The sequence below is a fragment of the Opisthocomus hoazin genome, chromosome 2 (genome assembly GCF_030867145.1).
Source record: "Opisthocomus hoazin isolate bOpiHoa1 chromosome 2, bOpiHoa1.hap1, whole genome shotgun sequence".
NCBI classification, from domain to species: Eukaryota; Metazoa; Chordata; class Aves; order Opisthocomiformes; family Opisthocomidae; genus Opisthocomus; species Opisthocomus hoazin.
This window is the reverse complement of record NC_134415.1, coordinates 84,086,617-84,103,241: the sequence shown is the minus strand read 5'-3', so window position 1 is coordinate 84,103,241 and position 16,625 is coordinate 84,086,617. Positions and strand designations below refer to the sequence as shown.

The following is a 16,625-nucleotide window of genomic DNA, read 5'->3' as shown; positions in this document are numbered from 1 at the left end:
AAAAATACTGAAGTAGCTTACTGAACTCATTAGTAGCATATCCTCATTAAGTGATTTACGAAGGAGCGTGGAAAATATTGCAGTAACACGCTATTTGATCAGTTTTCAACACCAGATCACTTTGTTTAAGAATCACACATGTAACACCCTTACACACAATGAAATTTCTGTAGCGCATTAAGTGCATAAAAGATTAAAACTCAGGATGCATGTTATGCTGCATGACATAAACACAGTAAGCTAACTGAACTTCTTATAGCTATAATACTGTATCTACAATATTTACATATGAGCACATAATTGAATGAAGAGCCTTTGAAACTTTCTACTACACTAGGAACTCTCCCCCCTGCCCCAATAGCAAGGTTACCAAATCAGTGTAACATTTATCTGTTTTGAGAGATGTAGCAGTGAACACAACTTGGCAAGTATACAATTAAATAAGACGGACTGTCTGAAAAACAGTAAACCAAGATCAAATAAGCGGAAGGAGCAGCAAAGAAATCTTGTGGTTAGGTCTATGCCTTTGACATGAAGAAGCAACATTTGGTTTTCAATGACACTGTTTAAAGTATTCTCTTAAATAGGAAAAACACTCTAAAACCAGCACAAACTGAAACCAGTCTCTGTGAAAACCAAGAAACAGGCTTAACCTACTGCTGCATCTCATGGAAAGTAACCACTCACCACTGAGGTCTCTCAATACTACAGCTGACTAGCCAGCACATGATAGCCTATGCAAAGGTATTCAAATCTTTCTATGCTCAGAATCCACAAGACTGAGACAGAGATATATACACACATACATTTATCTCCCACCTGTGTGACATAAAAGGAATAGGATGCTCAAAGGCAGCTATCCCAGAGTAACTTTGGCACTCTATTGCAGCAGTGGGAGCAGGTTCACCCAGGCTTGCTTCTTCCCACCATCATGCATCTGTATGACATAGAAGCCTCTCTGACAATGTCACCAGTATTCACAATGTAGCTTAAAACTGTACAAGTACTTTGCAACTCACATGTGATTTAGCAGCCACTGGATGATCACATCATTGTAATAACACAGCTAAAAATCCTTCAAGTAAAGGCCCAGACAGAAGTTGATTCAGCCAATCCCAGTCATGCAAAAGTCAAGAAATAAGTGACTTTTTTCTTTTAATTAACTACAAACCTGGCGACATAGAATGGAAGATTCTGAAGCCTCAGAAAAAGACTCAAGAACAGCAGTCCTCTCTCATAACATAAATTCATGTGTCATTCTACTTTAAGACAGACTTTGGTATTGTTAATATCTGCTGCATTGAAGTAACAGATGCACTAATCTAAGAGCATTCTGTTACATATACAAACTAAAAAAGTGTTTATTAATTTGATTTTTTTTAACCCAAATGCAGCACTTTTGACATTTTACTTCATATTCACTTTTGCAATATTCTACCGCAATGAATTGAGATGAATCATTGATAAACGAATTTTCACCTCTATAAAAACATACACAGTAAACAAATTTTAATGTCATAAATCACACATATTTTCAGTGTAACTTGATTTTAAATGGTAAATGGGCAGAACAGTCTCAAACATCTTTTACACACATTAAAGAATGATTTCAAAATTTTTTTAGCAAGCACTTCTTAAATATTTTGAATGACATATTTGCAATTAATTTCACAGCAAGAATAAGCAGCAAAATTGATTTAAGATATTAATTGAAAAGTTCCCATTTTCAATAAGTAATTTATCTTGTGTGTCTGAGTTTTCCACTTCACAAATTAAGAAATCTACTTGATTCACCTGCAGGTGACACTGTTGGTCTTAGCCACACAACCGAAGAGCAACAGCATTCCTCTCAATATATTCAGTTGCAGTCTGGATCAATAATGTATCCAAAACACAATTATTTTTCTTATATTTGTACACTAGTACTTTTAAAGTTCCACTGTAATATCAAATCTCTGCAGAGACAGTGATTAATGCAAGTGCTTCAAGTACAGATATATTAAAACTGAATTTATTCTGATAAAGCTTAAAGTAAATGAAAAAATGTGTGCACTGGGAGGGGTGGGGGGGAAGAGTACATACTTATAGTAAGCGCTTTTGATCCAAATTGAACATTTGTATATTTTCACAGAAGTGCTGAAGAACAATACCAAAGAGTTATATAAGTTCATTAAAAAAAAAAGAAAAAAAGAAAAAAGACTGAAAACTTTGGTTTCAAAACAGTTTCGAAAAACTTGTAGGAAATGGAGCTAATTCAGGCATGAACATAATTACTTCCAATAAAAGGGAACACTGAACCAAGAATGCAATTACAAACAAAACCCTATATCCTTTAACTACAGAACACATTCCTGTTGTTCAAAATTACTGTAATTTTATTTGCCATCGTTTCAACTAGATTTTACTGCTAAAACAAAAATTAACTCCCACCTTCCAACCCAATCTAAATAGATATTTTAGCCAAGTGAGTCATACCAAAGAATGCCAGTCAATTACACATTTTATCAGAGCATGTGACATTTGATTATTAAACACAAAGTAGGTTACTCAAAGGCTGTACTAAAATTCTACAGATTATGCAATAACAGCAAGCATGTAGGCATGTAGTATAATAAACCACTATATCTGTCTATTTTAAAAATAAATTATTTCAAATAAAATGTAAACGAACATCTTAGAGTAGCGATTCCAATTTCTGAAGCACAGGAGCCCGATTTTAGTAAAATCAAGATGGATTCTGTCATAAATCTAGAAATTAATTTAGGTCACAGGCAGTGCTTCCAGTTCATTATAAAAGACTACTATTTTTTATTCCAGCTGCTACTGTTTGATGATGTATAAGTACTTTTTCCCCTCTGGCAAAATCTTAGCTGTCACAGGCACATCTATTAATGGGAGAGCAGTAAATCAGCAGGGCTTCCAACAATCCCACTAGGGTATTGGAAGACTGATGCCAAAAATAAAGAGTACAATGCTGAAGGCACAGACCGATAACATCAGCCTGAGAAAGCAATGTAGTTGTCCCAGCAACAAAAACAAAAGAAAGAATGCACACAACAATTCAACTAAGCAACAACTTCATTAACTGAACCCACTGAAAAATTATCAGAAATGTCTTATACAAGCAAAACTTGATTTCTTTCTTAACCATCTTCATCATCAAAGACAACCAGGAGTCTTATATATGAAATCATAGAGTTTACTGCCTTTATTGCTGAGCATTAAACTATGAAATTGAAGAATCACCATTACAGGTCTCAAATTGCCTCTCTGCAACACTTTTTTCCTCTGCTTTACTGTTTCCCCAAGCTGGTGTAAGGAAAGCAGAAAACCGTGGGAAAACCATATACTTCATAAAAATGGCACCCATGGAAGAACTTCCTTGTCTTTAAAGGGTCAAGAAATAGCACTACAATGCTAACAAACTGCTGACTTGTTCCTGAGGTGAGCTGGATGGGAAGGAAATCCATATGGAGAGGACTGTGTGAAATGGAGATGACTCTGGGATACCAAAATGCTACTGTATAAAAAGATTTCGATTTTTCTTGACTTAGCCATACACTTTCGCAAGCATTTCTGTTCTAAACTTTTTAGTATATTTCTGTCATTTGAAAGGTAAGGTTTCTACCTCATTTCAAGGAAGAATGACTCTTATTTTAAATAGTGCATAACTTTGAAAATTCAGAAAAAATGAAATTTTCTTTCAGCAAGGTTGTACCACTAAGAAATATTCTGGAAGTTTTCTCAGAGAGGCACATCCTTTCCTCTTTCTTTTTTGTAGTAGATTTTGATGTCCTCTTGATAAATTATATCTCCCAGTTCAAATGCTGATTAAAACAGGATATTCTGTTCCTGAAGCCATCAGTGTGCATAAAATTCAGCACTACTTTTCATTTTAGGCATACTGGAAGAGGGAATATTAACCAGGCTCAACTTCTGAAATGAACAACTTGAAAAGAGCAGGGCTTTTCTGTATCTGTGAGCTTTACAATCTGCATCACTTCTCATGGCCACTTCATGACAGTTTATCTCCTCATACCATAAAAAGATCTGTAGATTTTATTGCATCTAATACATCCAAAGATTCTAGCACAAAGAACCACTTTGATCCCAGAACGAAACAGACTGGCATTTAAGGTCAGCAGTCATACAGGTGTTTTCAACAACTGCAAGTAAAAAACCAACTGTATGTAGTTAGAGATCAAGACCACTTACAGAAGACTAACATCAGAGTAAGCATCTACAGGGATGGACAAAATATACCGGAGAAGGAGAAAGACTTCAGACAATGACAAAGCACCAAGAGATGGGAAAATAAAATATTATTATCTTGCTTCAAAGGCACTTTAGATTACATATTCTATGTAATTTTTCAGCATAATGACTCCATACAGTTTTCACAAAATGCTATGGTAATATGAATGGGATAACAATTGACAATGTCGATCTAAAAAAAAAAGTGTTCTCTTATATTACATTTCTGTTAAAGTGCAGTACAATACGAATAGTCTAAGAACTGTTGTTACGGGAGAAAACCTGTTAATATTCTGAATTTTAAAAATTCATAATTCTGTACTGAAACATTTTTGTATGAGTGTGGTGACGTGCATGGTAAGATGACGCCCCTGCATTCAACAAAGGGAAGTGATTAATAAAATTCCTATAGATTCTGTTTGGTAGATACCTTACTAATCAAGAAATTTTGAAGTCTACTTTATCAACATGGTTTAGAAATAGAAACATTTGTGGAAAATACGGCTTTGTGAGGAATAAGAAATGCAACACTTTTTGATGTTTAAATTTCACAATGTCATTTCATACTTTTCAGCATTCTACAAGTAACCAGAAGGCCAACCTACTTGCAATTACGGGCATGCTGCAAAGCCTACAAAATCAGGGAGCCATTTCAATTCTTCTTTGGTTTGGGGGTAACAAATGTGAACAAGTAATTATTTTTGGCTGTGCTGACCACATACTTCTGTCAAGTTCTTAGCCATATATTTCTTTTACTACATTTTTGCACATATAGATTCAATAGCCAGTTTCCAGTATCTTTCTGTGTACCAAACCGGGCTAGGAGGTCTTTTTAGCATACTATTTAATAAAATTTCATAGTAGTAATGCTTAAGCATGTCTCTCTGTAACTACTCCCTCAAAGATCACCTCCACAGAACTCATTAATTCCTACCACAACCTATGAAATGGACAGAGAAAATGTCAAGAAAAGCAGTGTTAAAAAAATAAACCCACACCACCAAATCCTGTTTTCCAAGATTTCTCTTTTACACAAAAATCCTTTTTATTGGAAGAACTGGACATTGAAAGTACTTCTTACATAGATTTATGACATTCAATCTACTTACATGGCTTCAGAGTTAAATAGGTCCAGCAGTCAAAAAGAAACTCTTAATGTCTAACATGATTTAGTGATAATTCTGTCATCACTAATTTTTTTGCTAATTCCTGAGTGCAAAAAACCCCCCTTTGATTTCAAATACCCTCTCACCCTTTATCCCCTTTTCCAAATGTAAAGATGTCCTCATTTCTGGTTACACGTAAACATAAAAGTGCATGCAGTGGGTGGGTGATGTTTATTTAAAAGTATGTAAATGAGTAACTACTGTAGGGAATCACTATCTCATGTACTTACTATACGCATGAGGTAAATTACTATATCATAGAATCATAGAAAGTTTTGGGTCGGAAGGGACCCCTAGAGGTATCTAGTCCAACCCCCCTGCAGCGAGCAGGGACACCGCTAACTAGATCAGGTTGCTCAGAGTCCTGTCCAACCTGGTCTTGAATGTTTCCAGGGATGGGGCCTCCACTACCTCTCTGGGCAACCCGTTCCAGTGTTTCACCACCCTCATTGTAAAGAATTTCTTCCTTATATCTAGCCTAAACCTACCCTGTTTTAGTTTAAAACCATTACCCCTCGTCCTGTCACTGTTGTCTCTGCTAAAAAGATGGTCCCCATCGTTCCTATAGGCTCCCTTTAAGTACTGAAAGGCTGCAATCAGGTCTCCGCTCAGCCTTCTCCAGGCTGAACAAGCCCAACTCTCTCAGCCTGTGAGAGGTGCTGCAGCCCTCGGATCATATATATGCATATTCAGCTTCTAACAGTGGGCTTTGTACCTGCATGAAATGGAAAGCACATATATAGCAGAAGATCACAGAATATAATGCACTAAAAATTAACAAAATTTATGTATTTCCATTTCCACCGGAAAAGAAAGGTAGCAGGAATCAAGCTCATTATTTGCCTTCACCTAGAAGCATCTCTATACCTTCTTAAAGTGCAGGAAATGAGAAATAGCATATCAGAAAGAAAGTTGTAGATAAAACAGAAGGCATCTCAAGTTTATAGCCCTCTTTTGCTTCAAATAGTTTCAGACTTGATTAGTTTTATATTGCAAACAAGAACTTAAGAAAAAAGCATTATTCCATTTTATTAGTATCAGATTCCAATAGGGAATAAAGCCTTCATGACTTAATATCAGAGCCTAACAGCTGACAGAATCTATCAGAGTGATCATCCATATTACTCAAAGGTCCTGATGCCATTTGCCATTCTCAGAAGTACTTGCTCTATTCAGCTCTGATGCTTTTGTGGTCTCTGCTTCACTTCCCACTTCTGCCTCGCCATCACAAGTACAATTAATCAGCTAATCTCCGAGATGTCAAAATACATTCAGTCCTTCAGGCTATTTCCTCTCCTCAAGAAAAGCATTCTGTTCAGTAATCAGACAAATGTATTTGCCAATGCAAATGCAGCTTACACAAATTCTCTTTTCATTTGCAGCACTGGTGTTTTCAAAAACACTATCAGTACTGTTGCATTACTCATGCTCTTCAGTAAGAATTGCCTTTTTGTTCTAAACTACTCCCATTTCCTGTATGAACAGCCAGCTAAACTTAAAAAGAAAGACAACCAGCTAATAAAATTTGTAATAAGCTAACAAAACATTTCTCTTGGATTTAAAATATCGAAAGTAAAATTTCAATGAAAGCAGTAACTTAATTTAAAAAAAAGCCAAACCTAAAACTAGCTGTAGTGGTTCGACTTTGGTGGCTGCCAGACACCCCACCCAGCCACTCTGTCACTTCCCCTCCTCAACTTGACAAGCGGAGAAAATAAAATGGAAAAGCTCCTGAGTTGAGATAAAGTCTGGGAAGTCATTTACCCATTACTGTCATGGGCAAAACAGACCTGACTTGGGGAAAATTAATTTGATTATTGCAAATTAAAAATCGCGAGCAACCAAAGACAAAACCCAAAACACTCTTCCTCCTAGTCCCCCTTATTCCCAGGCTCAACTTCACTGCTTTGTTCCCAACCCCTCTGCCTCCCAAGGAATGGGGAACTGGGGTCCTTTGCCTCTGTCATTCCTTCCTCACACTTGTCCACTGCCGAAATGTGGAGTCCCTCCCACAGGGCAGTCCTTCACAAACTGCTCCAACACAGGTCCTTCCCATGAGCCACAGCTCCTGCCAGAAGCCTGCTCCTGCATGGCCTCTCCAAGGGCCACAGCTCTCTCCAGGGTGCCATAGACCTGCTGCAGTGCAGGGTCCTACCAGGGCTGCGGTGTGGATATTGGCTCGGCCGTGGCCTCTTCCATGGGCTGCAGAGCAACCTCTGCTCCGGCAGCCAGAGCGCCTCCTCCTCCTCCCTCCTTCTGCTCTGACCTGGGTGTCTGCAGGGTTGCTTTTCACACTTTTTTTGTCAACACTCTCCCTCTGAACTGCCACACAGTGTTTTTGCCCTTTCTCAAACGCACTTTTAGAGAGGTGCCACCAGCCTGGCCGAGCGGCTCAGCCGTGCCCTGTGGTGTGTCAGGTTCACTGGAGCCATCTGGAGCTGGAGGTGCCTTGCACCTGCAGCCCCCCCGCCGCCAGTGCCTGGGCACGGACACCTCAAAAATGAGCATAATAAGGTGATGAAAAGACATTCTGCTTAGTTATTGGTGGCTTTTTTTCTTTAATTGAGATCTTGGAAATCATTCACATTTTTAAGCTGCTCAACATGTTCAGCCCTTGGCAGATGAAAGTGAGCTCACTTCTCATACCTAAAGCCCTGAAGGACGGTTTCTCAGCAAAATGTTAAGGTAGGTTTTACATAAACTGTGAGCAATGTTAAGAAACCACTCTGAAAGCAACATGATTTTAACTTATGCAGGCTAACGAGCAGAGAACAAGCACAACAGCTAGCTGCTTATTTTCTAACTGACAGTGCAAGACAGGTTTAGCAGGACTTGCCTCCCCCCTTTTTCTTCTTTAAACTGAGCTGCATGAGTAAAAAGCCTAATCTTTCACTTCATGCTTCTGTGTATTTCATTGACACAGGACACTACACCAAACAAATTTATACTTTGATTTATTTTAACATCTTAGATTTTTTTCAGAGTTGTGAAATTACAAAAGTTTATGAAGAGGGCAGTTCAAAAATGATGATGAACACTACTGTAACATTTCCCATTTCCTACCTGCATTAAGGAGAAATGTTTAGAAGCACTAGGTTGAAAGCAGACTATGGTCAGATACACCGTTTGCTTTTGATACCCTTTTCTTTAGTAAGATAGATAACTAATTTTTATCAAATCCATGACAAAAAAGGCAGAGATATTTGGAGGCCTGCAGAAACCTAGAAGTTTTAGAAATGTCTGTTTCTGTGAAGGCTGGCAGGCCCACATTGACAGGCACAGCCTTGCAGTTCAGTAAATCTATAGATCTCTTTTTGTGGGCTTTGAAGTTCTTTACTACTACGTAAACACTACAGAAAATCCAATACTGTATTTTAAATGAATAACCTTACTTTCTGTATAATTATTTTCTTGATCAACAAGAAAAATAACAACAATGGAAATATCTTCCTCTACTAAAAAACATCTACATTCCAAGAGAGTTCCAAAAATAAATATTCAATAGTTCAGAAGTTGCAGAATCAGGACTATTCACACAACAGTATTTGGATTCATTTTCCCATAATATTCATTTAAAAGACAATAAATTTCCTTCTCCTGCTCTCTGAATCCTTTTAACTCCAAGAATATGAGACGGAAGGAAAGAGATATATAGAGGCTGGGGAAATAAGCCTGCATTCAAAATTTGACCAGATTTGTTTTCAACTACTACATAATTTTAGCAACACAGAAAGCACTGATAATCTGGCCTTAACACCAAGGCATCTCTGTAGGAGCAATGCTCATGACAGTCTGCAGTCCTCAAGGCAAAGCAAGAGACACAGGACCAATAAAAGAAGTCTGGCTTATATCTGCAGGTCTGAGGCACAAAATAAAGCAAAAACATGATAGAAAATTTATTTCAGCTTTAAAATGTCAGTCTCATTTCTATGTACTTATTTGAATTAGGATGCTAGTGGTTGACACGAACTGTACTCTAACACATATACAAAACTCCTGAGGTACTAGTTTAAGGGTGAAGAACATTCACAGTAACTAAAGATACAACAGAACTGTAAAATAACTTTCTTTCAAAAGAAAATCAAATATCTTTAACAGGATGATATTTTAAATTATTTTAAAAGTTTATACAGGTGGAAGAAATTCTGATAAATTTTCACTGTGCTATGCCAAGGATCTTAATTTTGTTTCATATTACTTATGTATAAACCATTAAAGAGAAATTATCTGCTACATGTTTTTTTGACACCCACTACCTTTAAAACTTACTAATTGTTAAGGCCAGCAGGCATTTCTGCAACTACCTAGAGGCTACCACTGTTTTGTACCAGTTAAAGCGTCATGCTACTCATCAGCTTACACTATGCCAGTGCAGGGCAGTGCCTTCAGACTTGGTGATCACCTTATAAATCTATACTGCTCCAATCACAGTTGTATTCTCCAAACTTCCAAAAGATAACTATTACTACTATATTTGTTGCAAACACAAGGTCAAAGACAACTGATCTGAAAGCCCACAGGTCGATTTTGAATTTGTGCTACACAATTTTCCAGACTGTATAAAGCAAAGACTGAGTAGCTATATAAACGCACACTTAAACTCCATAAGGACAATCACCCACATAATCCATTGCCTTCTAACAAAACACTTCACGTTATCTCGAATGCTACCCAGCAAAATACAGAGTTTATTACTTATGAATATTTTCCATTCAACCACTAACATACCAAAATCAACTTGCCAAACAAAAGATCATGGCTAAAGTATGCTTAAGATCATCACGGTTTAAGTGATGTCTAAGTGTCAGAGTTTTCTAGATAATAGCATGTCAGTATACAAACATGCTTAGATAATCGCAGGTCAGTAAACAAACATACTTAGAATAGAGCAGACAGGAAAAATCCCAACTGTAGGGAAATAAACTTCCTTCTAATGTTTTTAATGAGGAAAAGAAAATGAGAAGTTAATGTATCTTTACTTAGACTATGAAAAAAGCTTTAATAATGCAAGATAAACTCTCATTAGCTAGTGTTATTTATTTTTGTAACAAGTTTATTTTCTTCTGTTCCTAGGTTCAGCGAAGCACTTATTTACATACAAATTATTTGGTAATGGACCCTGGATCTAGTCTGTCTGAAACATTAAACCATCATGTTAAATATTTACACTTAGTCCTTTTCACAAAAACATGAAGGGAAATTCTTACAGTTTTAACATATATCCCATGTCTCACTCTTCTGTAAGTAGTAGCTCTGGCTTTCATTGCACCAGATGAGGGGAGCAGGTTAGAAGACTGACCAAAAAGTCAATAAAACAATTCTTCAGATTTTTCTTTTTAAGGCAATTTCATTATTGGTAAAAATAGAAATAACTGTATTGAAAGGCTTGGCTTCCAAAGTATGTGTTGGAACCATAGTGCTGTTAATGAATATTCAACGTATAGTGTGGAATAACACGGAAGTAAAATCACTTCATGTATAATACCATAAAAGTACGGAGCAGCAAGAGACACAGATGCCTTCTGGATGAATACAAATGACAGCATGGAAAGCGCAGAGAAAGTTACTGCTGAAAAATTGTGCTACGGTCCTTTTCAATGGACATATCTTTCAGAAACATTTAAAAGATTTTATTTCATCATAAAAAGAACGAAAATTTAAATTACTTATTACTTTTTTTTTGGCTACCATTTTCAACTTCAAAAAACATTTGCAGAAAAAGGCAGACTCCACTGTACATTAAGAGTGGATTCCTGAGAAGTGAGACAGTTAGCAATTTGTCAGATCAAGCAATTTTTCCTCATCAGGATAACAGATGCATGTAATGACTTACAAAATACACATATTTAAATACACAAATGCAAAGTATGAAGAACGAAGAATGCAGGATGGAAAGGAAGGGGAAAATTACCAGAACTGGCACCAAAGTGCTACCTCTAACTAATACCTGACAAGCACCTCATTTTTACATCTTTCATTGTGACTGCTTTGATTCACCTGAGGATGAAAATGAAGATGGTGAAAATGTAACTGCCCAGAAAAGAGGCAGAAGACAACTGCTACAGAAGATTTATATCAGGCCTTCAGTTTCATAGAAGAATCAGCTGCGATCATTTGAAACAGTGATCCAACCTGAAATTCCTGCATCTACTTCGGTTGAAGATCCTGCTCCTGCCTTTTATCCCCCGTACTATATACGCTATCCATGTGTATTTAAATTATTTAAATTGTGTGCATGCTTCCACCTGCTATAACGTCAATTCTTACAGCAAAAACTGCTTTACCGTTAAATACAGGCACTTCATCTATTAGACTAGTAAAGGCTAAAATAAATAGAAGCAACACATATCAGAGTATTCCTGTCTGAGAAATGTATACATTAGAGAGGCTGACAAATAAAGTTTTGAAGCAAGAATTAATTTAATACAGGGTAAAAGGCAATGAAAGAAACCTGCTTGGACGAGGCAGTTTAAATGCATAGTTGATGAAAGAAAGCTCATGAGTTTTCATTGGAAACAATATATGCAAAGAGCGATAAGCAAGATCCAGCACAAGTAAGTGCCCTTTCCTCAGTTTATGATAAGGCTACATATTTTCTGTGCGTGTCGATAAGCAGGGATAAAACAAAGCCCACTGCTGGGCTCAAGAGTCTACAACAACAGGAGCAGCAATTACATCAGTAACTCTTGGATTGGTGTTATTTCTCCTCTGCACCTCCTACAATTCTGATTAATCATAAAGACTGATTGACTAGCTACAACAAACAAAAGAAAACAAAAAAATTTCACCGTCCTAGAATTTTTGGACTTCATACATTTGTCTTTCTATCCTTTCCAGTCATTTAAAGAGAAAAGATGCAAAACTATTATTGATGCAAAAGCAAAACTGAAATTAATCAATGTTTTACTTACAGTTCCTTTGAAAATCGAGGAACAAAATTTTGTGTCACAAAATAACAAAATGGTTTCCAAATTCTTCCTCTTCTGGAGACCATTTTTCTTCCACCTCCATTCCACCCAGAAGTTTAGGAACTACAAATACGCTACACTTCAGATTACTGTTTCTAGCCTATGAAGTACATATGACACTGTAGAAATCCTTTGAGGATTTGTAAATTTCAGGAAAAAAAATAAATTTCAAAGCAATGAGATGTGTCCATGGCAGGAAAAGAACTGATTTTTACCTATGTCCTCTCCTTGTCATTTCTTCTTGATTTTTATACATAAATCTACTTTAGCCTCTTCCCCAGAAGCAAATGAAGAATTATGCTACCAGTGGTATTCTGGACTCGAACAGCAGAGTATGATGAAGCAGGCAGTCTTTCTATACTCAAGTTACTATGTTGTTCTAAATTAATACTTTGTATATATTAATAATTTCCTATTATTAGAGCAATAAAATTTCAATTTTGCAAACGATCCTTCATATACTTTTCTTAATAATACTGGAAATGTTGTTTTTTGTGGTTGTTTTTTTTTTACTTCCTTACTTCTTTGCTGGATGTAAGCAGGATTTTACTAACAAGGTGAGATTTTATGAATTATGTTGCAAAGTAGGAGAGCAAGACAAAAATAGCATTTTTCCATTCTACATTCATTCTGTTCATCGAACTTTGTAGTTACATTCAGAGCAGGCTTTTACACTGTCACTTAAGTTTTGGCAGTGATTATAAATGATCTCTCGCTCTGACCTACCTGATTTTGTGCCGCAGCTGAAAAGTATTGTGAAAACAGGAAGTAATTTAAAATTATAATTTGGTATAACTAAATAATTTCAGTTATTAAAGTCTCTATTGAAAATTTTTTTATTTTATAAACCCAAATTTTAGGCAGATGGTGTTGCAAAATAATTCTGATAAAGTAAGTACCAGTGATTTTGCTGTTACTGATATTGGTTTGTTATTTATTGGTTACTACAGCACTGTGACTGTACGCGTCAATATGTATGCACATATGTCTTCTAATAAAGAAGATTGCTATCCAGGGCTTCATACTTTGATTACTGCAGTGGTTCTCTTTAACATTAATTACATACAGACATCTTTTCTTGTCAGGTGAAGAATTTTCTCTAGACTTAATCATAAAAATGCAACATATATCAAAGCTAAGACTAGCAAAATATAAGTCATCTGAATCAGTAATTACTACAAGAAACATTTATAAATGTTTATATTGATAATACAACTAAGTCTTATTATGTCTCTTGGACCAGGCAGGAGGAGGAAGGGCTATTGCAAGGAACTTTATTTAAGAATAGATACAAAAGTATCTCAATAGTTTGGAAAAATGGTATTTTACTGACACAAACAGCACTTGTCTGAAACAAATGTGACAAGAAGTATCTGCTAAAACAGAAAAATCTCCATCCACGCAATACTATTTATGAGGCTGAAAAAGGAAATGTTGTTCATTTCTATGAACATTTAAATGTTTAACCTAGCAATGTCTTATACTTTGCCTCATTTCTCCTTAAAAAGGAAAAGTAAGATCAGCCAGTAACAGGAACTTACAGCTTTATTAACTTTTTTTTTTTTTAAATAAAAAAGAAGGTATTATTTTGACATATTTGCAACAATGTTTTTACAGCATTTCAAATTTATTTACTATCAAAGAATGCCAAATCTGAAATTATGAATGTTAGGTTCTTGCAAACACATACATGCAACACTTGGTTTATAATTATGAAAGGATAGGGCCACAACCCACTATGGTGCACAAGCTGCAAATCAGGTAAGATTTTATACAAAGGTAACACAGAAGTGGGGCACTGTAGTAGTAAGTCTAAATGGGAGAAACCAAAAAAATTAATGAGCCCATTGCTTAGGGTATTTCAGATGTATCAGTGTTTCAATCACTCCTAATTGAAAGTTATGTTTTGGAACATAACGAGTGTAATTACAGACTCGGTAACATTTCAGCTGCTTCACCAATGCTTTCACAAGGAGTTTGAAGAAAAGACCAGCGTATCTACGAAGAAGTATGAATACACATACAGAACAGCATTTTAAAATATGAAGCATACCTGTGTTCGCAGAATTTCACCTTTTGACAGTTGCATATCACCAGTCAACTCTTTCACAGTAATGCCTAGTGGTTCCAGACGCTTGCTGAAGTAATTTGTCATTTCAGCTGCCAAAGCCTTCATAGGAGCAACATACACAATCTGCACCAAAAGGACACTCGCTTGATAAGTGAGCAAATCCCACAATGTTGTTTGTTCAATGGCAACCATTACAAATCACAATTTATTGTGAAATATGATGCCAGGCACTTACAGTGAAAAAATCTTAATAGTGATATATGAAAAGTAGTTATCTTTCCTGGATAAGTGTGCAGCTGTTTAAAGAACAATGGATTTTGCTTATACAGCCTCATCACTTTGAAAATTGGTTCTGCATCAAAGCTAAATGCATTTTCATAGCTTTTTACTTGCATAATAAGATTTTTAGAACACAAACAAGAATAGCTTTACCAATAATGAACTAAATCAAAACTAGACTTATCTTTGACTTGGGAAAGTAGTGTAATACTCTTGGAAACTTCTTGATTTCATATTCCATGTATAACATACAATGAGATTTACCTTACAAGTTAAAAAGCTGCTACTTGGTTCATTAAATTCCTACCTTAAACTCATCCTTTTTGATAACACCTTGCTGGACATGCTGACGAATTTCATGAAGGACTGTCAGCATGGCAATGTTAGTCTTCCCAGCTCCAGTGGGGGCACAGATTAGCATGTTCTCATTTGTGTTGTAGGCAGTCTCGAAAACTATAGATTGGATTCGGTTTAGTCTCTTCATGCCTTTAAAAGCAAGTTGCCCAACCTGTTAAAACAAACAATGCACATATTTTGGGTTTCTCACATATACATGTGTGTTGTGTACATATATTAATCATAAAAAACCCACATGGTGACAAAACTTAGGATACCTATTGAAATATATTTATTATTCCAAGGTTTTTACTCTGAGGATACCACTCCCGCCCAACCTTCAACTATTAAATCCATAAGGAAAACAAAATACAGCAGGATAACGTCTCTTCAAGTTAATTAAAATCTTCAGCTGCAAGTTATTTCAGCAATCATTTTTAATCAAGAGTGTGACCCAAACTAATATACAGTAAAATAATGACCTGTTAATAACATCAGTAAAACAGCAATAGTCAGATTAGAAGAATATAGATCTTTAAATCTAAGATGACAAACTAGGCTACTCTAATGGCAAAAGAGGCAGCAATACACAGGAATCTGTTGAAGAAACAGACTATCCAAAAAATTATTTATCATTAATTTTGTGCAATAAAGTTTAATTATGTAAAAGCACACACAAAAATTCAGTAACAACCTCTGTGCTTCCGAGGAAATCTCCATCTCGCAATTGTTAATGTTCAGATATCTCTCCAACAATACTTACAGCAAACTGCAGCCTCCAAAAGGAACATAAAACTTGTATGTGCAGTCTCAAATAAAGTTACAGAATGTTTTCAAAAATTAAATTATATAGTTAATATAGGCAATTACATTTATAGATTAATGCATGTTTAATTCTTATAAAGAGCAAATAATTATAAAAATATTTATTGTGTTCTTGGTTTCTCTGAAAAACAATATTTTCACTGAGAAAGAACCAATGTAGACAGTAACAATTTTCGCATTTGACGATTCTAAAACTTTCACAACTGAAGAACAGACCTTTAAGATATAAAGTTAATTTTCTAATAAACTTCCCTTTTTCTTACTTTTCAGAGACACTTAAAACAGACTGCAGAGCACAGAATTATTTCCTTTCTACAGATTTAATTACCTGCACTGCTTCAACTAATTATCATGAAAAATATAGTTGATGATAATAATTTTTATTTTAATTGTAGGAAACCACAAAAGTACAAATTCACTGTAAAGAACAGTCCTGAAAGCACCTTCTGAAGATTTCTCTTTCCACTATTCTGGGCGCTTTAGTTAATGTACAGTAATTTGCTGTGGTTATAGTCTCTCCAATACTAATAAGATTCTTTCCAATTCTAAGCAAATTATTTGAGCAGGACACAATTTATTACTACCTCAAGGAGCACAATCTTAGGAACAAGAGCTTTATTGGCTATTGAAATCAACTATTTTATTTACCTTTGCAACAAACAGCACTAGGTCTCTATTGCTTTGCTGCAGCTTCTTGGTAGTAGCCTCATGTGAGAGGCTGAGATG

General features: G+C 35.8%; 1 protein-coding gene across 2 annotated transcripts in view; it reads right to left on the bottom strand.

The window, feature by feature from the left end:
- ASCC3 (activating signal cointegrator 1 complex subunit 3) overlaps positions 1–16,625 on the bottom strand; it is a 307,731-nt gene that overhangs the window by 210,213 nt on the left and 80,893 nt on the right. For both annotated transcript variants that reach the window (XM_075414315.1, XM_075414316.1), the window contains exons 9-10: positions 15,046–15,246; positions 14,442–14,582 (exon numbers count right to left, since the gene is read on the bottom strand). In XM_075414315.1, coding sequence (XP_075270430.1) covers positions 14,442–14,582; positions 15,046–15,246 — 342 coding nt within the window. The remainder of the gene's footprint in view (positions 1–14,441; positions 14,583–15,045; positions 15,247–16,625) is intronic.